General features: G+C 46.8%; 2 protein-coding genes across 4 annotated transcripts in view; both read right to left on the bottom strand.

Annotated features, from left to right (window-relative positions):
- Scara5 (scavenger receptor class A member 5) overlaps positions 1 to 5,602 on the bottom strand; it is a 93,043-nt gene extending 87,441 nt beyond the window's left edge. Inside the window, exons 1-2 of the mRNA XM_006988777.4 lie at positions 5,235 to 5,602; positions 498 to 615 (exon numbers count right to left, since the gene is read on the bottom strand). Coding sequence (XP_006988839.1) covers positions 498 to 609 — 112 coding nt within the window. The 5' untranslated portion in view covers positions 610 to 615; positions 5,235 to 5,602. The remainder of the gene's footprint in view (positions 1 to 497; positions 616 to 5,234) is intronic.
- A 12,382-nt stretch (positions 5,603 to 17,984) lies between these two features.
- The window catches only part of Nuggc (nuclear GTPase, germinal center associated), a 52,661-nt gene continuing 48,274 nt past the window's right edge, over positions 17,985 to 22,371 (bottom strand). For all 3 annotated transcript variants that reach the window (XM_076545227.1, XM_006988778.3, XM_076545229.1), the window contains 2 exons: positions 20,409 to 20,499; positions 17,985 to 18,251 (listed from right to left, as the gene is read on the bottom strand). In XM_076545227.1, the coding sequence (XP_076401342.1) occupies positions 18,106 to 18,251; positions 20,409 to 20,499 (237 nt within the window). In that variant the 3' untranslated portion in view covers positions 17,985 to 18,105. The remainder of the gene's footprint in view (positions 18,252 to 20,408; positions 20,500 to 22,371) is intronic.

Here is a 22,371-nt window from a genome sequence, read left to right as displayed (position 1 = left end):
CTGTCTCTAGGTAGCCAGCCTGAAGTCTTTCCAAAACAACCCTCTCAGAAGTGGGACAGTGTTCTCCTCTTCCACACAAGCCTCGTGAAGAGTGGGTTTGTGCATGGAGCAAGCTTTATTAGGTACCTACTCAACGACAGTACAGACATTTATTAAGTGCCTGCTTGCTGGTGCACAGGGATCTGGTGCTGGGAAAGCGTCCTGGTTCCTCTGTCTCCATTCTGAGGAACAAGGCAATTCCGTGCCGGCACCTCTCTGAGGGGCTGGTGAGTTATAGAATCTTCGATGTGTTGTTCTCAGTCTCAACAAATCCATCCATAAAATGGGTCCTCACCTTGCTGATAACATAGGCTTATTAAGATGAATGACAGAAAACCCAGAGAAAAGACCTCCAAAGATAGAGTAGCCACTGTCTGCAGAGCTCAGGAGGACCACAGGCTCTGGGGCCACCAAGGCAGGGTGGAAAGCAAGGGTCCCCGAGAGCTAGAAGTACTCACCATCTTCACACAGGTTCAGCTTGGACAGGCTCCTGCCGTCGAAGGGCTCCTCAAAGACAGAGCTGGTGTCCCGGTCATTCACGGTGTGCATGTACATGGCTTTGTTGTCCATCGTGTCCTGGAGCAAGAGAGACATCAGTTAGCATGAGGGACAGAGGAGACACGGAGTCAACTATGTGGAAAACAAACGGTCCAACCAGGTGCCCGCTCACAGGACCCCCAGCCTGGAGTGGGCCCCTTTCTACATCTAAGGAGCTAGGTGTACCATCCAGGTCCTTGGGACCCCTCCATCTCCAGCCTTTCCCTGTTCAGTGCTATAAGGCCGAGCTCTGGACAGTTTTCAGCATGGGAATCTTTCCTTTTTACAGATCTCTGAGGGGCTGGAGCCTTAGGCCGGAGACACCAAGGCCGTGCTGGACAGCACTTGAAGGAAACGCTACTATCCACATGGTGACTAGTAAGCAGCGTTTGTCGAAGATTCTCAGCCTGTGGGTTACGACCACTTTGGGGTTGGATGACCCTTTCACGAGGGTCACCTAAGATTATTAGAAAACACAGATATTTACATTATGATTCATAACAGTAGCAAAATTACAGTCATAAAGCAGCAATGAATATAGTTTTATGGTTGCGGGTGGGGTCACCACAACATGAGGGACTGTATTAAAGGTTCATAGTGTCAGGAAGGTTGAGAACCACTGAATAAGCCATCTGCAGCTTAGGAGGGTCAGATAATTGGATAAGGGAAATTAGAAGCACAGATGGATTGAGAGTTCTAGGCTCAGCTGAGGAGGTGAGATGGCCCCCTAGCTCCACAGTGGGCCATGGCAGGAATTCATCTCCCAGGGAGCCTAGGGGGTGAGTCTTAATGAGCAACTGTTAGCCAGGGGACTTCTGCCTAAGTGACCCCCCAAGGCTGAAGCAAGGGCTTGAGCTCCCGATGTGGGAAATCCTTTCACTTGAAGTGACCCAGCCATGGTGTTTGCACAACAGTGAGACCCACACCATCCCATTCTGCTACGCATAACTGTGTGGCTGGAAGGCCATCTCAGAGCCCGCGGGAACTGCTCCAGGACAGAAAGACATTATGAGACCCAGGCTGGAAGGGATTTTCTGAGCGTTTCTAAGATGCGTTTGCATTCTTTGTGTAATGAGAAAAATCCTTTTGAGAAAACCAAATTGCAAAGTGTTTGTTTACACAAAACCCTCTGGCTTTTTCCTCACATATATGGCCTGTCAGCACAGATCTAACTGGCCATAAGTTCATGTCGACTTGCTTTCCTGATGCTCTTTGGATGTACGGCTATTTAACCAAAATAAAGAAGGGGGAGGGGAGGGGAGAGAAGGGAATGGAAGAGGAGGGGAGGGGAAGGAAGGGGAGGGGAGGGGAGGAAAAGGTGGCAAAGGAAGAAGAGAAATCAGATGGGGTGGCGTCTATTTTTCTTTAAAGTGAATTTTGGAAAAAGAAAGTTCCCAGGAAGATGGGTACCATCCCAGCATGGAGGACACCCACTGAGATCCTGAGAAACAAGCAAGGCCCCACAGCCTGGGTGAGATGGTGCAGTGCCTGGAAGATCCTAGTGGGGAGACCGTGTGCATCTTAGGAGTCAACCCTTCCCTCTTTAGAGGCAGGGCATGAAGGAGGCATCAGTGGGGATGAGGAAGGGAGGCAAGCCCAGAGCAAAAACATGTGTTCTCTTTTCCTGACCTGAACTTGGTCCCCAGAGACTAGGCCTTTAGGGCTGAGAAGAGGCTGGGGCAGAGCAGTGGCTGTTCAACTGCCCTTCCAGTGACCTAGGAGTGATGGAGTCTTCTGCTCTACCGCTCCAAGTAATGAGATGCCACAGTCTCCACACATTGGCTCACTCACTTGTACACACACACACACACACACACACACACACACACACACACATTCAGTTTCTTGGTCTTTCTTCCAGTCTATTGAAGGGTCAGAAGATGAAGATGGTCCTTGGGTCTACCAGACTGTCTCATAGACAGATCCCACCCAGCCTCTCTGTGTCTCTCCCCATAGTGTCCAGTCTGCTAGTCTCCTAACACTAGTTCTCCATCCAAGCCCTCCACCCAGCAAGGGCCTCTAGGTGGGGCACTGGGTGGCTCCAACCCTGCTCAGCTATAGGGGATCCTCCCTGGTCTTAGGATGTGTGTGGTCCCTTCCCCTCTGGCCTCGATCTCGGGGAGCTTACAAAGCAGAAGGCCACTGTTTCTGCAGCCCTCACTCGGCCAAAGGCAGCGGGGTCTACAGCCAGAGATTCCCAGAACCTGCAGGGCAGGGAACCCTACCTGCCACGCCACCTTCCTTCTCTCCCAGCTGGCTTCAGACCACTGGGATCTGGAATGTGTCCACAAGGCAACCCCTCCTGGGCATCCTCCCCACCTTTGGGCTGGACTCAGCAGCAGCCTAGGGGAGCTGAGATAGGGGGCTGGGGCCGAGCAGGTCCAGATGTGAGAGGGATGAGTTTGGAAATGCTTAACTCTTCATTACTTGGAAACTAAATGTAAGCATGTTCTGCCTGCCCTGGTTTTACGTGGGGCTGTGTTTTCTCCTCAGAGTCGGGAGCAGGTCCTGGACTCTGAGACCCCCCCACCTGCATTCTCGAGCATGTCACAACTGACCATCTAGAGAACTGGTAATCGTGCAAGCTGCTAGTGCATTGTAAACACCCCTCGGGCCTCAGACAGATTGTCCTCAGGGACCTCCTGGGGGCTCCTCCTGGGAGCACTATGAGCAGAGCAGGAAGGCAGCCCATCATTTTACCATTCTCATTTTAAAGATAACCTAACCACGACCAAAGAAGCAAGAATGATGATAATTGGAAAATTAGAGTGGAAGAGGCAGTAATTAGATCATTCAGGGGTCCCCAGGCTCAGTCACGGTTGCTGTATCAATGATATACATGTGTGTCAGTCACTTTCAATGGCCATCTTTAGGGCCACTATAAAGCAGCAGAGATGGGTACACCTTGGAGGGCCAGCCAGAGCACCTCTGTAAGGGCATGATCAGAGGAGGGAGCTGGAAGGAAAAACTTGGCAGTGAGGGAGCCATAGGTCCACTGGTGCTCAGGGAGCCTGGACTTCAGCTTGGCTGATCAGAGGGAGGCCACCCTGTAAACAGGGAGGGGCATTCTACTGACCTCCAGGGGGTGTTATGATTCATTCCTCACCAAGTGTGGGGTAGGGCACAAGCACAGCTTCCAGAATCTCTATCTGAGAGCTAAAAGTGCCCTGGGACAGCCTCACAGCTCTCCATAGGTGTGGGACATCCTCACACACTCCAAGCAGGTGTGGGACATCCTTCACATGCTCCACACAGGTGTGGGACAGCCTCACATGCTCTGAACAGGTGTGGGACATCCTCACACCCTCCAGCAGGTATGGGACAGCTTCACACCCTTCAAGCACTTGTGGGACAGCGTCACATACTCCGCACAGGTGTGGGACATCCTTGCATGCTCCGCACAGGTGTGGGACCGTATCACACACTCAAGCACTTGTGGGACATCCTCACACACTCCTCACAGGTGTGAAGAGAGAGTCAGCTCACAGCACAAGGGCTCCTTTTTCTACCTATCAGTTTGGGAAGGTGGCCCAATCTGCTGACCTCCTTCAGCCTTCTGTGCATCACTCCTGTGATGTGAAGTCTGCTCTCCCGATCCCCTCCTTAGAGCAAGGGGACAGTGAGCACCAAGGGAGCTGATGCAGGAGAGAGGACTTTACAAACAAACTCTTACAGAATAGCCGGGGGACAGGGTCCAAAGAGAATCCACATCCTCATTGGTTCGGGGGTCTCAGAGTCCTGAAGACTCCCCATGGCTCAAAAAGTCCTAGAAATGAAGCTGTATGGAGTCCCTTTTGGAAGAAAAAAAAAGGAACCTCAAATGTAGCATAAGACTGAGATTAGGACCCAGTTCTAGAAGTTTCTCTGGGAGTACCAAAAGGGGTGAGATGAATCAGGAGCCTCACTTGAAACTCTGAATCAATTTTCATGGGTTCTGGCTTCTAACTCTGCAGGGATTACAGCTTTCCTTTGGATTGCCAGATTTCTAAAATATATTTAGACCAAATAAAGTCACTGCAAATGTGGCCTTTGAGAAAAAGTTGGTAGGCAGATCTTTCACCCTTCCATCTTCTAACTATACTCAGTTCTCTGGATCCTAACTCACAGCTGGAGAGGTGCAGATGCTCCATTTATAACCTCCTGCATCATGCATCTTGCACAGATGTGTGCATGTGTGTAGATAGATACACTATATATATATATATATATATGTGTGTGTGTGTGTGTGTGTGTGTGTGTAGATAGATACACATCATATATATATATATATGTGTGTGTGTGTATATACATGCATCTATACATCCAAAACACACACACACACACACACACACACACAACGGCTGTCCCTGACTCATTTACTCCCTGAATAGGCTCAGGAGCTATGACATGATGAGATAGCCAGAAATACGACTGAAGCAACAGCATCCCTCTGGCGTCAGGATGCCGACTCCTACTCTACATCCCTAGCAGCTGGGTCCTGGGGCCCAGGTGTCTACAGGCTCGGGTCACCAGGACCCTCCCACCTGAAGCAGGCGACTCCCGGTTCCGTGTCTGCAATAACTCCCAGCACTCTGCTCCATCAGCACACCGTTTCCTGCATCTGCCTTTGGGGCATTATCACCCAGTAGCTTCTAGATCAAAGCATAAGTAAGACTCACCTGCGTGCTTGTGCTGAGGCTGGAGCCCGTGCCTTCAGTTCCCAGCAATTGCCATGGTAGCCAGAAAGCTGACTGCTACCCCACGGAGACCCAAGCAGTCCCTTGAAGCTTGTCCCCACAGTCAGCCAAATCCAGATGGAGTCATAGAAAGAGGCTGCGGGGTCACCCAGTGACTTATCTCAGGTCAGGGCCACAGGTTCACTGCTGTAGGAGAACCACTTCGACCTGGTGGCTGAGTGAGGGGTCAGCACCTGGGACCCCCTGTCCTGGTTCAGCGGTCAGCCTCGGAACGCGATCCGGAGATGTTCTGTGGAGGCTCCGCAGCTCTGCTAGGTACTGACTGGGTGGGAACTACTCCAACCTCCAGTCTTTATTTAAAAAAAAAAAAAAAAAAAAAAAAAAAAAAAAAAAGTTCTTAGAGCAAGGCTAAATGGAATCTGGACCGCGCTCTCCCTCTTGTGGCCATTCTCGAAATTACAGCTCTGCCCCGAGCTTCCAACACCAGCCCGCACAGCAGATCAGCCTTGGCTTTGGGACCCAGCGCTCCTCAAAAATACTTTTTGGACAGCTTCGGGGGAAATGGCAGCTAGGCCTGGCTTATGACCCACCCAAGGAAACTAGTCTTTTAATTCATTGTAGGACAGAACTGGCATTTCTCAATTCATTCATTCATTCAGCGAATTTGGCATTTCCTGAAGTGACATCCACTCCCAAAGGACTTGGACGTTCACACTGGAGCTATTTAGAATAACGTCTCGGGCGGGGGGGAGGGGGCTCTGAAAGAACTTCCCCAAGTCAAGTTCAAGACGATTCCATCATAATACCAGTGTCTGTGGAGCACAAAAACTGTACAAGAGCAAGAGACAGGACTGTGAGAAGCCAGCTAGCTGCCCAGGAGCCTGACGGCACCTCAAAGAGCTGGAAACCTCCGCACAAACAATTGCATTGTAAAGAAGGAGCTGGACCAGGCTGGGAGATAGCCAAGTCTGCCTGGTCCCGACCTCTCAAGCAGGAGGACCCAAGCTGGATCCCCAGAACCCACATTTTAAAAAAAAATGGTGTGGTGGCCCACGCTGTGCCACACTCCCCGGTGCTGGGGGAGGTGGAGACAGGTCGATGATGGGCTCAGCAGCCAGCTATCCTAGCCTATTTGGTGAGTTCCAGGCAAGTCAGGGACTCTGTCTAGAAACTCCCAAGGTAGAGGATCCTCCTTAGATATGGCATCCAAGTTGGACTTCAGTCCCCCGCATACATTTGCACAGGTGTGCACTCATAGACACATGTACACACACACACATATAAATAAATAAAAGATAAATACAAATTTTAAAAAAGATTAAAAAGGAGAGCCAACGAGATGTTTAAAAAAAAAGCAATCAGATAAGAGGACTGGGAAAAGTGAAATAACATCAGAGAACGTCCCTCCCCCCCTCCAAAAAAACAACCCAGTGTGAGCCATGGACAGAGTTAGATCCCACGGTGGATCTGGACCACAGTGCTCAGAAGGTAACATTCACGAGTAAGTTTCTGTTTGTTAGCTGAACACGAGAAGCCCCACCGGCGTCAAGGTCAGGCTTTGAACAGAGAGTTTGCCAAACTCAATGCTGCCCACAGTGCAACTGCCAACCCTCACTGGCTCAGACAATCGTAGCCGTTTTCGGTGACCACCTTACTAACTGTCCCCAGAGGCAGCTCCGGCAGGACGTTGTTTTACAGGAAGAAAACAAAGCAGTAACCGTATAAGGAGGAGGAAGTGAAGGAAAGGGAGGAAGAGGAGGAGGAAGGGGAGGGGGAAGAAGGAGGAGAGAAAGAGACACTTTATGGTATATATTATATACTATATATACACACACGTATGTATATGTACACTATTCCAAATGCTCTTCATATACCAAGCTGCTGTGTGTGTGTGTGTGTCTGTCTGTCTGTCTGTCTGTCTGTCTCTGTGTATCTCTCTCTCTCTCTCTCTCTCTCTCTCTCTCTCTCTCTCTCTCTCTCTCTCTCTCCCCACCCCACTCCGGCTTTGAGTTCAAGATATGAGCCCTCAGCTTCTGCTCCGGTCTCCATGTCTGCAGCCTGCTGCCCTGATCTCCTCACGATTAAGGACTCTCACCCTCTGGAACCGTAAGCCAAAGGAAACCCTTCCTTCCATTAGTTGTCCTGGCCGTGGTGTTTATCACAGCAGCAGAGAAGGGACAAGACACCGACCAAACCTCTCCTCCGCCATCCATAATTAACGATACTGATTGAGACAAGGTCTGGTTTTCTGCACGAGGCCCACAGCTAGGCACAGGATTGTCAGACTGTGAGATTGCTGGAGGAATCTGAGTTCTGTTTTAAACCCAGTGGCTGTGAGCCAGGAGACTTTTCTCCTTCCTCTCCCTTGCTTCTGGCTCATTTGACTTCTCACAGGACAAGGTTTATCTGTGCTAACTGGTTAAAGCTTTGCTTTTTATTCCTTTCTTTTTGCTGAATAGTATAACATTATGTGCATGGACCACAGTTTGTTAACTTCTTTAACTTTTCTTTCATATGAATGTGTGCCAGAGTGCATGTATGTGCACCCCACGCATGCAGGAACTCACAGAGGCCAGAAGAGCCATTGGATCCCCTGGAACTGAAGTTACAGATGGTTGTAAGCTGCCACATGGGTGCTGGGAATTGAACCAGGGTCCCTCGCAAAAGTAGCCAGTGCTCCTAATAGCTAAGCCACCTTTCTGCCCCTGTTTATCCCTCCTTTATGGGCATTTCACTTGTTTACTGTATTTGTTGTGAATAAAAAGCCCCCAGGTAGTTAAGGGGTCTCCTGATAATGGAGGAGAGCAGGGGGCCAGGCTTTCTTTTTAGTGGCCAGAAGATCCTCAGGCAGCTCAAGTCACATCTTCTTGTCACCTAAGATCAGAACAATCCAGGGCTTGCGAGATGGTTCAGCATTCAAAGGTGCGATGGCCCGAGTTTGATCCCTGGAACCCACGTGGTGGAGGAAGAGAATTTACTCTGGCAAGTAGTCATTTTACTTCCACATGCACACTGTGATGCACACACACGTGCACACACATGCAAATAAACCAACAAATAAATAAGTAAAAATTGGTTGCTGTTAAAATAAAATAATAAAAATGTTCAAAACCAATTTGTTTCCATTCAAACCATGAGCTTATGTATGGCAGCTGGTCATATGCACATACACCACACACACACACACACACACCACACACATATGAACACACACCGCACACCACACACACACACACCCAAGGTAACAGGAAGCATGATGGAGAGTTAACTAGGCTTTGCCCATAGTTAAATCAAGGAAACTAAAGAAAGTGGATTCTGAGTGTTAAATATAAATATGAAGAGACAATATTTTTGTACAATTGAGAACTCTCCAAGGCAACCCCATCAGTTCTGCATTCCTGGCGATGAGCAATGTCAGACTGTAACACAGTCACTCTGGCGCTCCCTGCTTTCTTGGGATTCCGTCTGTCTTGTGTGTGTCCTATTCCAGCATAGAGTTCAGAAATGGGTCCAGAGGAAGCAGAAAGTCAACGCTTGCCATGGGCTTCCTGAGCAGCACCCCTCAGAAGGGCCCTGTGAAGAGAAGACAGTGTCAAGCCAGGCAGCCTCCCAGCTCTGAGGTTGTGGGTAAAGTCATGGGACCTCTTGGAACCCAAGTTTCCTAGACCGAAAAACCAGGTTCCTAGTTTTGGCTTCCCTGTCTCAGGGGTATTTATGAGAGAGAGGCTCTTTAAAAAACATGGTCGGGCTTCCCCAAAGGTCAGCCATTGCTATTACTTTTCAGAGTTGACAGCTCTTGACAAATGGGATACTAATTGTCATGTGGGTCCCCACAGTGTCCAGCTGCTGACAGCTAGCGCTGACTCCAAGTCGGGGAAGCAGGGGCCCCTGGAACTCCCCGCTCTTTACCCGTCGTGGAATCTGCCCAACCACCTGCTTTGTCTCCCTGGCTCATTTTAGCTCTTTCTCCAGAAGGTGTGTGGATGATGAATTGCAGGAGACAGCCTAGGTCTTCCCACACTGGCCCAGAGTCATAGGCTGTAAGGTAGATGAGCATCCCTGGCCTACCTCAAAGGACCAACCTGGAGCTTCTTTTATTGTCAAACTCAGGGAGCCAGGTTGCTTCCTAAGGGGTATATCTCAGAACTCAGATGATCCAAATTTTGCTTGAGAATTAGATAATGAAATGATTGTAATGTGGGCAATTTGTAGTTGGTAGTCAAGCATTCAATCCTAAGAAACTAGTCAGAACAGAGTGAGACTTTGGGCCAAAACCCTTAAGAAGAAAGTAATGGGGGGCTGGAGAGATGGCTCAGAGTTTAAGAGCACTGGCTGCTCTTCCAGGGGTCCTGAGTTCAATCCCCAGAAACCATATGGTGGCTCACAACCATCTATAATAAGATCTGGTGCCCTCTTCTGGCCTGTAGGCAGAATATATATATATTTAAATAAATAAAGAAGAAGAAAGTAATAGTAATAGGATAAATGTAAAACAGACATCACTGTTGGAATGATGTTCCTTCCCATGCACAGGATGTGGGCTACCAGGCTTCCTAGGCCACATTAAAAAAAAAAAATCTTACTTTACATGACTCTGAGTTAATGTAAGTCATTATAACTTTAAGATGGGGTAGAAGTGTGGAGGTCACAGAGTCCCTGAACTCTGTATTGACAAATTCATACATGACATCACGTTTGGTTCGAGATGCATCTGGTAGAAACTGTGACAAGGATGCTGAAGAGTCCAGAGTGGGCAAGAAAGGGGCAGGTTCAGCTCTGAGAAGAAATCACTCAGAGTAGGTTTGGGTTGCAGATACCTGTAGGCTGTCATGGGAAGAAATCTCTGGATTTCTCTGAATTATCTGAGGAGATGCAGAATTCTCTCCATAGGCAAAAGGTCTGTGTATTAGGTGTTTTTCTGTTGTTGTAATAAAATACCATGACTAAAAGTAACTTATGGAAAACTTTATTTTAGCTTAGGGTTCCAGAGGGAGAGTCCGTGATGGTGGGAAGGGCTGATCACATTTCATCCACACACAGGAAGCAGAGCAAACAGGGAAAAAGACTATAAAACCACAAAGCCCACCCCAAGTGATGGACTTCCTCCAGCAAGACTCTGTGTCCTAAAGGTTCCATAACCTCCCCCAAACAGTACCATCAACCAGGGAACTAAGTACTCAAATACATCGGTCTCTAGGGGATATTTCTCATCCAAAACACAGCATCCTGGGTCAGCACTGGGTCATCTAGAACTGGCTGTCAGAATCGAAAAGTCCCACCATGGGCTTTGTGTGATCACAGCCTGGGACTCTTTCCCCAACAGGATTACCACACCAGGGGTCTCCTCCATCATGTGGCTTGCCGGACCAGTGACCTCTGATGCCCCCCACCCCCCCACCCTCACCCCCCCACCCCCCGCCACTTCTGAAAGGAACGTGTGATAACCCCCTCCTTGGTGCTGAGTGCTACCTCACGATGGATTTTGCCACTTACTTTGCTGTGGTCAGGGAGAGAAAGAACATTCCACGCATGCATTTGGTAGTGACTGAGAATTGGAAATGTGGTGTCTAATGAGCCTAAGAGTGAAGGCATTTCAGCATACATCCTTCCAGGAAGAAGAGAAAGGAGAAAAATCAAAGATTGAGAAAGAATGGAAAAAAAGAAAGGAGGCGGCGCACACCTTTGATCCCAGCACTTGGGAGGCAGAGGCAGGGAGATCTCTGAGTTTGAGGCCAGGCTGGTCTACAGAGTGAGATCCAGGACAGCCAGGACTACACAGTGAAATCCTGTTGTGAAAAACAGACAAAAATTTTTAAAGAAGAGAGGGAAAGAAAGGGTGATGATTTATTGTCCTCTTTTCTGAAGCATAAGTTACAGTTGATGCAAAATGGAAGTTTTATTTTTTTTATTTGGATTGTATATTATCAAAGGAAGGCATGCAAGCATTCTACTGTTTTGCTGTTTTGTTTTTTAACAATCAGATAGTTCTGTAAGGCTTATATGAGCAAGAGCTCCCTAAACTCTCAACTATCACGCCAAAAACCTGTTTTCTATCAGCATTCATTCTGTGATGATATATTGTGTACCCCAATAAAGTTTTCCTGGGGATCAGAGGACAAAACCAGCCACTATATTAAACATAGAGGTCAGGAAGTGGTAGCACATGCCTTTAATCCTATCACTGGAAGGCAAAGATCTGTCTGGATCTCTGTGAGTTCGAGGCCACACTGAGAACAGATCCAGGCGTGGTGGCACATGCCTTTAATCCCAGCACTAAGAAGGAAGATGTCAGGGCACAGAAAGGTATATTGTAGCTGGAGAGTTTCTCGCCAGCTCCCACCAATCCCCGGCAGTTCCACAGCCCACTTATAAAGTAAACACACAGACTCTTATATTATTTAAACTGCTTGGCCTAATGGCTCAGACTTCTAGCTATCTAGTTCTTATATCTTAAATTAATCCATTTTTATAAATCTATACCTTGCCACATGGCTCGTGGCTTACCAGTATCTTACATGTTGGTCTCCTGACTCAGCCTTCCTGTTCCCAGAATTCTCTTTTCTGCTTGTCCTGCCTATACTTCCTGCCTGGCTACTGGCCAATCAGCATTTTATTTATACAGAGCGATATCCACAGAAGAATATAAGGTATGAGTAAACACCAAGTCTCTTTCTTGAGACTGAGGATTTTGTAGAGGTAAGAACGTGGCTGGTTTGTTCTATTTCTCTGATCTTTCAGCTTTCACCTCAATATCTGGCTCTGAAGGGTTTTTGTTTTTTGTTTTTTGTTTTTGTTTGTTCGTTTGTTTTGTTTTGTTTTTTTTTGTTTTGTTTTTTGTTTTTTGTTTTAGTAATAAGACCTTTTAAGATTCGTGTTACAGAGCTGGAGAGATGGCTCAGAGGTTAAGAGCACTGACTGCTCTTCCAGAGGCCCTGAGTTCAATTTCCAGCAACCACATGGTGGCTCACAACCATCTGTAACGAGATCTGGTGCCCTCTTCTGGCCTTCAGTCATATTTGCTGTATACATGATAAATAAATAAATCTTAAAAAAAAAAATACGCTGAACTTAAAAAAAAGATTCGTGTTACATATTCCAACCCTTTAACTTTACTTTTTATATTTATCTTCTGTATTTCTAAAAAAAGAAAAAGAAAAAAGAAAGGAAAAATACAGCTCAGACTGGAGCTGTGGTCTTTCGTCTTCTCTACATTCACAGAAATTGTTTTCAAATACATCAGTAGGGAGGCTGGGGAGATTGCTCCGCAGTTAAGAGCACTTGCTGCTCTTGCAAAGGACCTGGGTTCTGCTCCTAGCTAGTACCCACATGGTGGTTCACAACTGTCTACAGCCCCATGCCCAGGAGATGCCACAGCTTTCCTGGGCCTCTGCAGGTGCCAGGTACACAAATGGTACACATACATGCATGCTGCTGTATCAGTTACTCTTCTATGGATGTGATAAAACACCATGAACAAGGCAACTTATAAAAATGTGTTTAGTTGGGCTTATGATTTCAGAGGGTTAGAGGCCATGATGGTGGAGCAAAGGCATGGTGGCAGGAACTGAAACCTCAAAGCTTGTCACCACTGACACACCTCCTCACAATCCTTCCCAAACAGTTCCACCATCTGGGGATCAAGCATTCAAATATATGAGCCTATGGGGGCCATTCTAATTCAAACCATCACAAAGGCAAAGCAGACACACACAAAGAAATAAATAAAGAGAAATATAAAATCTATCAGTAGAATATCTAAGAAGACAAGAGTCCTTGAGAAGACAGTACATTAATTCCTCTTAGTTCTGGAGAGAGAAGGCATGTTGCTTACAGGGGATTCTTTGCATGGCTCCTTCTCTGAGGAGTCCTCTCCCTGGTACATCTCCTAAAGTTGGGTGCAGAACCAGTTCCACTGCATGACTGGTCTCCAAGCTGAGGAAACATCACAGCAGGCTCTGGGCACGTTGCAGAGGGCTGAACCCCCAGCATGGGGGCTGACATTCCAGGCCCACACCAGTGGCCACTCTTGAGTCCTGCAGGCTTCCAGGGCCTCATCGCGCTCTCATTCCAAGTCTCAACTCAACACAGGCACTCACACAGTCTCACGTTACTGTAAGAGCCTGGTATTTGTTCAAAGACCACAGAGTGGCTCCTGACCTCCCAGGCCAGCCCTCAAGCCTTCTTTATGTCCAGTCCTTCATGATGAAGAGGCAACAGCACTACCCAGAGACTGGGGTGGGGCTGTCATTAGCTGGATGCTGGAGATGGCTGAACCTTCAAGGACACAGCAGTTCCCTCCCAGGGGGAACTCAGGAGTGAAAGAATTAGCCGAGCTGGAAAGGGCTCTCAGGCAACTCTGAAGCTGCTCAGCTGCATGAGTCCATAGTGGTACCTGCCGTAGCATTTTCTAGAAATTGCTGGCCCTAGAGGGACACAGAGCCTCTGTCTGTTCTTTCCTCCCTTTTTTATTTTTTAACCTGGTCCCACTTTCATTCCAAAAGGAAGACCCTAGCCTTCAGCACATGGCAGCTTGGTCTCTTAGAATGCGAGGCTATAGTTCAATGAGGTCCCTTGTCCAGGTGACCAGGCAGAGGTAGGCACTGGATCTGGGACTCCTGGCTCTCTCCCTTGGCTACCTGTATTAAAACATCATTGTTATCGCTGTTGTGATCTAATACCTAACAAAGGGTTTCTTTGGGCTCAGGTTTCAAGGGTACAGCCTGCAAAAGTGGGGAGTCGTGGTGTCAGGAAAGTAGGCCGCTTGTCACATCCTGTCCACAGTCAGGAAACAGCAATGAATGCTGATGCTCAGCTCCCTTTCTTCTCTTTGCTCAACCCAGAACCCCAGCCCACGGAATGCTGCCACCCATGTTTGTGATGGCTCTTCCTTCTTCAGCTAACCCACTCTAGACACCCCTTCAAGGACACAGCCTTTCTCCTGAGTGACTCGAGATTCTGCCACAGTGACAATCAACATTACTAACCGTCACACTAGCCAAAGACTCGGAGTTGGGAATCAGTTGGAATGCTGCATTTCCCTGTCCTGCCCAGACCTGCTGAATGGCTCATGGTCTGAGAGGATACAGTTCATCATATTGAGAGGACATGGTGGCAGATGACCCTGTGGTGGCCAGAGCTGGTGACAGCTGCTTACTCACATCTCAACAGAACAAGAAGCTGAGAAAGGTCAACCCAAAGCAGGGTCAGGCTATCATCCCCAAGGCCTAGCCCTTCAATAACCCATTTCCCTCAGATAGGCCTCACCTCTCAAAAGTTCCATAGCCTCCCCAAATTATGTACTTGATATTCAATCACATCCCAATCCTAACAGTTGATAACTTCACTGTACCCAAGAGTAATTGATAAAGAACTCCTGCACTCTTTCATGTCTAAATCAACTCAAGTTCCCCACAGTGTAAAAAGGATTTATGATGATTTATGGAGGGAAGGGGAGAGAGAGAGAGAGACAGACAGACAGACAGACAGACAGACAGACAGACAGACAGACAAAGTTCATTCCCTCTCCAAAGCAAGAGCTCACCCTTCCAGGTAAATGGGTGGTGGGCACCTTCTTGGGATGTGTGGATGGTGGGCAGTATGACATGCAAATCTTCCTCACTCTCTTAATGATGCAAAGGTTTGTTTTGACTCTTGACTAATCACAGGCACAACCTCTTCACTCCTCAGCCTCTTGGCACTGAGAACATGAAATTCACTGGTCTGATGTTAATAACAACCTTAATAATAACCAGGGCAATGGCTCCAAGCTACATCCATGACAGTGACCCCAAGCTTCACTCAAGACAGTGACTCCCAAGCTAAACTCACATTGCTGTGTCTTTCACTATCATGAACTTATAGTGTAGAAAAAAAATCTCTTGATATTTTTACTTTTAACTTATTGACATCTTTACATTAAAGTGGATTCCTTGTAGACAATACATTTTTAACATATTTAATAATCTCTGCCTTTAAATAAATGTTTTATACCATTTACATTTAATGTGACTGTCTATATGATTTTTAATTATATACCACTTGAGTATTTGTTTTTTATTTATGACATTTGTTGTTTTTCTCTATCTCCCCACCTTTGCTGTATTTTTTGAACATCTTAAAAATTTCTGTTTTATTTTCTTAAATAGCTTACTAGATATATTGCTCTTTTTTTCCTCATGGTTGTTCTGGGGTTTATATACTTATGTCTCTAACTTATCATACTCAACCTTCAAATAATATTACATAACTGCAGTATTATGTTGTAGCATGAATCTTAAAGGTTCTTATTAATAAAATCAAACCTGGAGCCAGGTATTGGGGTGAACTGGAAGATCAGAGAGACAGAATAAGCCACAGCTAACCTCACCTGGCCAACTTCTCAGCTGACCTTGTTTCCTCAGACTAGAAGCCTCTAAGTCCTCATATCCAAATGGTTCTCAGCTCAAAACCTAAAAGCTTAACCAGCCAAATGCTTCTAGTTTCTGGTCCTCGTGCCTTATATACCTTTCTGCTTTCTACCACCACTCCCTGGGATTAAAGGCATTCGTCACCATGCCTGGCCGTTTCCAATGTGTCCTTGAACTCACAGAGATCCAGAGGGATTTCTACCTCTGGAATGCTAGGATTAAAGGTGTGAGTGCCACCATTTTCTAGCCTTTGCATCTAGTGGCTGTTCTGTTCTCTGACCCCAGATAAGTTTATTAGGATGCACAATATTTGGGGGAACACAATACCACCACATTATGTTACCGTATATAATATTATGTGACTATGCTTGTAACACGTAGAAGTAAAAACAAAGGGTCAAAGGGAATCATTTGTCCATTTTTCCAGACCAACACTTTTACCAGGTGTACAAAAAAAAGAAGGTAGAGCCGCCTGTACCTTACTAGTGACTAGGGCAGTGGCCCCAAGCTACACTCCAGACAGTGACCTCAAGCTACATTCATATTGCTGTGTCTTTACTATCATGAACTTTCAATCTAAAACCAAAAACAGTTTCAAATAAAACATGCCTTTATGTAATGGGCTAACTTGTTAATCCTACTAATCATTGACCCTTACACCCATGACTTTTTGTTTGTTTGTTTTGAGATAGGGTTGCTTTGTGTAGTTTTGGTGCCTGTCCGAGGTCTCATTCTGTAGACCAGGCTGGCCTTGAACTCACAGAGATCTGCCTGGCTCTGCCTCCCAAGTGCTGGGATTAAGGGTGTGCGCCACTGCTGCCCAGCTCACTGGTGCCTTTTTATTACTCTGTGTAGCAAAATGGGGAATACACTTGATACACTTCTGCTACTGCAAAGCACTTATGGGACTGAATTTGACTCTGTTCACATGAAGTCTATCTTTACTGGAAATGATAAACTGATTGATCATGTGTGGATTGATCACACAATGGAAACTGTTCTGAAAATAAACCTTTCACTTCAAACAACTATCATTATCCGTGGCCAATGAAGAGGTGAGTCTTTAGGGGAAAAACCAAAACTGTATCAAAGTTGTGCTCACTCTCAGCTTTCCACTGCTTCAGGCCTTTTCTGGTGACACTGGTGGAGGTATTAAGAAATATGACTTTGTGATATTGTATGATGAAAGGTGTCAGCACTTAGAATACCTGCTTAAGCTAGTGAACAAGTATTTTCAATGCATTCACATCACAGTATGTAAGATAATCCAGATGTGGTGCTGCACACATGTAATTCGAGAATTTAGGAGCTGAGGCAGGAGGATTTAGAAAAAAACAGAAAGGCCTGCTTTGTGTGTGTGTGTGTGTGTGTGTGTGTGTGTGTGTGTGTGTGTGTGTGTTGTGTCAAATAGCACAAAGGACTTTAGTGTAACAGAATTTGAAAACAAAGTTCATTGACTCAGTTTCAGCTCCTACACTGCAACCAGCCTTTAAGTACTGGGTGCTGAGGATATGGCTCAGTGGTCGAGAGCACTGGCTGCTCTTGAGGAGGATTCAGGTTTGACTCCTAGCACCCACATCATCTGTGATTCCAATTCTGGGCAATCCAGTGCTCCCTTCTGGCCTCCATGGGCATTAGACACACGTGGTGCATCCACATACATGTAGACAAAACACCCACAAACATTAAAAAATAAAATAGATTTTTAAAAATAAACTACCATCCATCCTTCAAGACTGTAGAAATGAAGAACTAACCCACTGACAAATTAAAATTGCTGTTAAAAAACATTTCTATGTATTCCAGGTACGTATTTGTCTGCATGAAGTGGAATTTTCATTAAAATACCAATCAGAAAGACAGACACAGTAGGGGTCCAGCCGACTTCTGTTTAGAGGGGAGCTGAGCACCAGCATCCATGGCTCTGCTTTTTGATTTCAGGGGATGTCAGCGGAACCCCTCCTTCCTCACGCCGTGATGGACTAGACCCTAGACTCGGAGCCGACACAGCCCTTCCTCCTCTAAGTTACCTTTGCCAGGGTGTGTTATCACAGCTGCAGAACAGTGATAACACCCTGGTCTCGGGTTTATTTCCACGGACAGCATTGCCTCTTCCTCAAAAGTTCCTTCACTGTTAAAGTGGGAACAATTTGATAACTTTCTGCTTGACATTTAAGCTTTCTAACGTGTAAATATCTGTCCTTGGCGAAGGATGAGGTTCTTATCTCTAGAGCCCAAGAGTCCACTGAGGACTCAGGATGACACCTTTTTTTCTGTAAAGGGAAATCATACCAGAAATAATGATGTACTGATTTTATGTTATATAGAAAGTCCAAGAGATGAGAAATGATTTTTATTCTGTTTCAACAAACAAAACAAAAACAGCAATAATTCCGGTTATTTGCTCCGGGCTTCTTTTCCATCTCTTCAGATTTAAGTGCCCCAAACTAAAGTTTTGTTCCATGGGGGCCTGCTTTGCTGGGGGACATTTGCAGGAGGAAATCTTGCATGCTCCTCCGCAGCTGTGCATTCTCGGCAACCTCCCTCAGGCTTCTGTGAAGCTTTTCCATCTCCTTCTGTTCGCTCCTGACATCTACAGAGAAGCAGACATGCATGTGCAGTCAATGTCTTCTCAAGAATGACGCCCTCTGGACGAGGCCCTCAGCGACCGACCCTGTCACTTACAAGGATATAAGATCTGGAATAATCAGAGAATCCTGTCTCCTTGTTTCATAAGTAAAGAGCCAGGGAGTCTCTTTGTTAGCTGAAGACTTATCTCAGCATGGGCCCGGGGAGGTCACACTTAAAAGGATCCTACCCCTTTAAAACACCCTGGGAGGCTGGAGGGCTGGCTCAGTGGATAAAGGGGCTTATGCTTGCTCTTGCAGAGTATCCCATTTCAAGTTCCAGCATCCACACTGGGCAGTACACAACCTCCAGGGGAATCCCATGCCTCTGGTCTCCAAGGATACCTGCACTCATGTGTGTACACGTATGTACACACACACACACAAAAAAAAAACCAGTAAAATCTTTGGAAAGAAGCCCTGGGAACCTTCTGGGTCCTCACTTAGGCCTCCTCAGAGCTTGGTGAGAGGAGACACAGGCAGAGGACACGGTCGGATCTGCTCACATCACCTCCAGACAGATCTCTCCTGTCCTTGCCCAACCTCGATTCCTAGTGAACTTGCTTTGCTCTCTTTTGGCATGGAAGATTTTCACTTTCCAATCTGCATTCTGATTATGTCCTCACTGTGGTTAGTTTGGTATTTGTTTTATATGTTTCCTTTATTTAGGTTTGGCTTGGTTCTGATTGGTTTGGTTAGTTATTTGTGTGTTTTAACATTTTTGTGACTTTATTGTTAAGTGGGGGGGAAATGAGTGCTCTTCAGTCGTGAAGGATCCATTCTGACAAACGAGGCAATACCTGAACGCACAGTTTGCCATTAGATCCTCTTTATAACCTTGGCATCTGGCACGGTCTTCCTTCATGATGTGCACTTGGTGTTGGTGGAGGAGAGAGAAAAAGGCTTCATCTAGGCTGGTAGAACTTAGGTCAAACTTGGAGCAGTACCCTATCTGCAAGGCCTGGACAGTTGGAAGACCTTCAGCAAGCATGATTCCCTTAAAGGCAATCTGTGATACAGTGACTATATGAAACTCAAGTCCTCCGGGAGACATCCTTCACAAATGGCTACATGCCACCACGCATGCTTTCCCACATGGCTTCCTTCTTCTCCCCAACACATGCTGGAGACTGCTCTTTACCGCCATGCCCTGGGCTGAGGTGCTTCCCGGCTTCCAACCGTTGCTCCATTGTCCTCTAACCATGTGTCTACCATAGCCTGTGCCGCGCTCACAGAGGCGTGCGTTGTCTTGCCTTGCGATACGACCAACACGCTGCTCTCATAACCTTGTCTGTGCCATTTTGTGCACACGCAAGGCTGCTGAGAGGCCAATGCCTAGATTCCCAGGATACTGAGCCTAAAGACAGGGGGAGTTTTGCTAGAAATTTCTCAATGACTTTTTTCCCCACTTGGCCACCATCTCATTTGTATGAGGTAGTTCGATGAAGCTCTGGGCAGGGAAGGGAGGTGGAGCCACCTTCCCAGGGCTCTGGCACATCAGGAGACTCTTTTTCCTCTATCACCAGGAGATGGAATCTTTTCTAAGAAGGCAGCATCTTGGGAGAAAGGCTACAGAGACAGAGGGGGAGCTTGTGGGTTACTGTTTGCCAGTTGCCAGCTATGGAAACTTGGGAGTAAGCATGGCCTAGGCTGTCCCTTTTTCTGCATTGAAAAGATGGAGCAGGGGCTGGTATCTCTGAGGACTTGGGAGACTTACACAAGACGGCACCCACTGAGTCTGAGCACTCGGCTTTGCTGAATGAGACAGCTATAATCATCATCTGTGTAACTTGTTCTAGGAATTCTCACCTTGACATCTGTGCTTTTAAATTTTTATTATTTATTTTAATATGCATGTGTGTTTTTGCCTGCATATTTGTGTGTGTTCCATGTGTGTGTGCAGTATCCACAGGGGTCAAAAGAGGGCAGTGGATCACCTAGGACTAGAGATACAGATAGTTGTGAGTCAGCCTGTGGGTGCTGGGAGTTGAACCTAAGTCCCCTGGAAAAGCAGCCAGTGCTCTTAACTGCCGAGCTATTGTTCCAGTCCCACTTGGATGTCTTTGAATTCAGACAGGGGCAACTACACAATTGCCCTCCCTTCAAGAGGTTTTTCTACTTACCTGCAAGCTCCTTGTAGAGACCATCTCCTTGGGGGGCAGCAAGGGTCAACATGGTAGTGATGCTTCCCTTGACCTTCTCAGTGATTCCGTGCTACATGACAAGAACATCAGATCAGTTAGGATGGAGCAGCCTAAGGGGAAGCGAGTTATAAAAAATGAACCTCCCTGGACACGCCCAGCTGGCGATGATCCCAGAGGGGTTATCAGCAGGAAAGCATTCCCATTGGTCCCACCTGCCTCTGCATCTCTTTCCCTGCCTGTGAGGAAGCATAGCAGCTATCTTCGGTAGGTGGTCCACTGAACCTGGAGCTAAAGGAGAGATGCAGCCTCGCTGCGCACAGTCCTCTCCTGCACGAGCGCTGAGCGGGTATCTCTTGGCATTGCTCTGGGCCGCACACCTGTTTGACAGGACCACTCTTTTCCCCAGAGGCCTGAGAAATGTCTTCTTGCTGTTCTCACCCCTCTGAGCACCTAAAACCACTGTCTGCCCTCTCCCGTGTCTTGTCTCCTGTGGCAGACACCAAGACTCTTTTCTCCAGCCTGGTGGACTCTAGTTTTGAACCCAGATCTCCTCACTTCCTAGCCTTATACATACTTCTTCAATGACAGAACAAGGGTCCCTACCTTGAGCTAGTAAACTGAGCTCACTCAGCCTCAGCATCCTTGTCTATAAGATCAGGAGGGGGAGAGCCCCTTAAACCAGATGTAGCTACCTCACTACAGACTGAAGACACATCAGCAAGCCACCTGTGCTGTTCTGAATGAAAATGGCCTCCTCAGGCTCAAAGTGCGTGGCACTATTAGGGGGTGTGGCCCTGATGGAGGAGGTGTGTCACTGGGGATGGGTTTTGAGGTTTAATAATGTTCAAGTCAGGCCCATGTCACTCTTTTCCTGCTGCCTGAGGATCAGGATGTAGAACTCTCAGGCTACCTCTCCAGAACCGTGTCTGCCTGTGTGCCACCATGCTTCCCACTATGGTGGTAATGGACTGAACCTCTGAACTGTAAGCCAGCCCCAATTAAATGTTTTCCTTTATAAGAGTTGCCGCTGTCATGGTGTCTCCTCACCACAATAAAACCTAAGACCCTGCACAACTGATCAGTTCAGCAGAGACTGATCAATACAGGCGGTAGAATAGTCTTCTGCTCTTCAGCTTATAAGAACGTTATAAAGGGATCCACTTATTTTTATTTTCAGTTAGTCAGTTGATAGAAGGAGATGGCACATGCCAAGGCACACAGATGGAATTAGAAGTCAACTTGTAGGACTCAGTTCTCTCCTTTCACTACGTAGGTCCTGGGGATTGAACTCGGGTCACCAGGTCTGGTAGGAAGTGCCTTAACTTGTTGAGCGATCTCATCGGCCCAGAGGTCTGTTTTTAAAAACAGGTACTTTTCTCACATTAAATATGTATAAAACAAAATTCCATCCGTTCGGTAGATCAAAAATATTTACTGAAAGTTGACTAATGTTCTTGATTTTGGAAAAGGTCAGAGGATGGAGCACAAGATGATCTTACCCCTTTGTATCTATCTACATTTCTATGACTTAAGCTATGTATGCACATGGTCAGTGTACTAGTCTCTTTTCAGTGGCACTGTTTCATTGAGCACCTTAACAATCCAGTTTCTACATACTCGGTGGAGATTGGCTCTACAGAGCTTGGTCAGTTTCATACATGTATTTCTGGACTATGATACCACGATAACTGAGTGTGATCAAACAGATGCTAATAACCAAGGTAGCTCTCACCTAGTCCAAGGGAGGAAGTTCCCTGCTTTATACAACAGAGACTAAAACTGAGGTGAGGGGCAGTCGGGAAGAAGCAGGATAGACCATCTCAGGGAGGTTCATGAAGGGTTGGCCTGATGCTACCTCTACCTAGCTTCCTCTGGTGGGTGGGATGGGAGCCAGAGAGGGGCTCATGAGACTGTGATGAAGGTTTTCTATCACTTGGGAGGA

This window comes from Peromyscus maniculatus, chromosome 9 (assembly GCF_049852395.1).
Source record: "Peromyscus maniculatus bairdii isolate BWxNUB_F1_BW_parent chromosome 9, HU_Pman_BW_mat_3.1, whole genome shotgun sequence".
Lineage (NCBI taxonomy): Eukaryota > Metazoa > Chordata > Mammalia > Rodentia > Cricetidae > Peromyscus > Peromyscus maniculatus.
The sequence above is the reverse complement of the archived record's forward strand: the minus strand, read 5'-3'. Positions and strand labels throughout refer to the sequence as shown.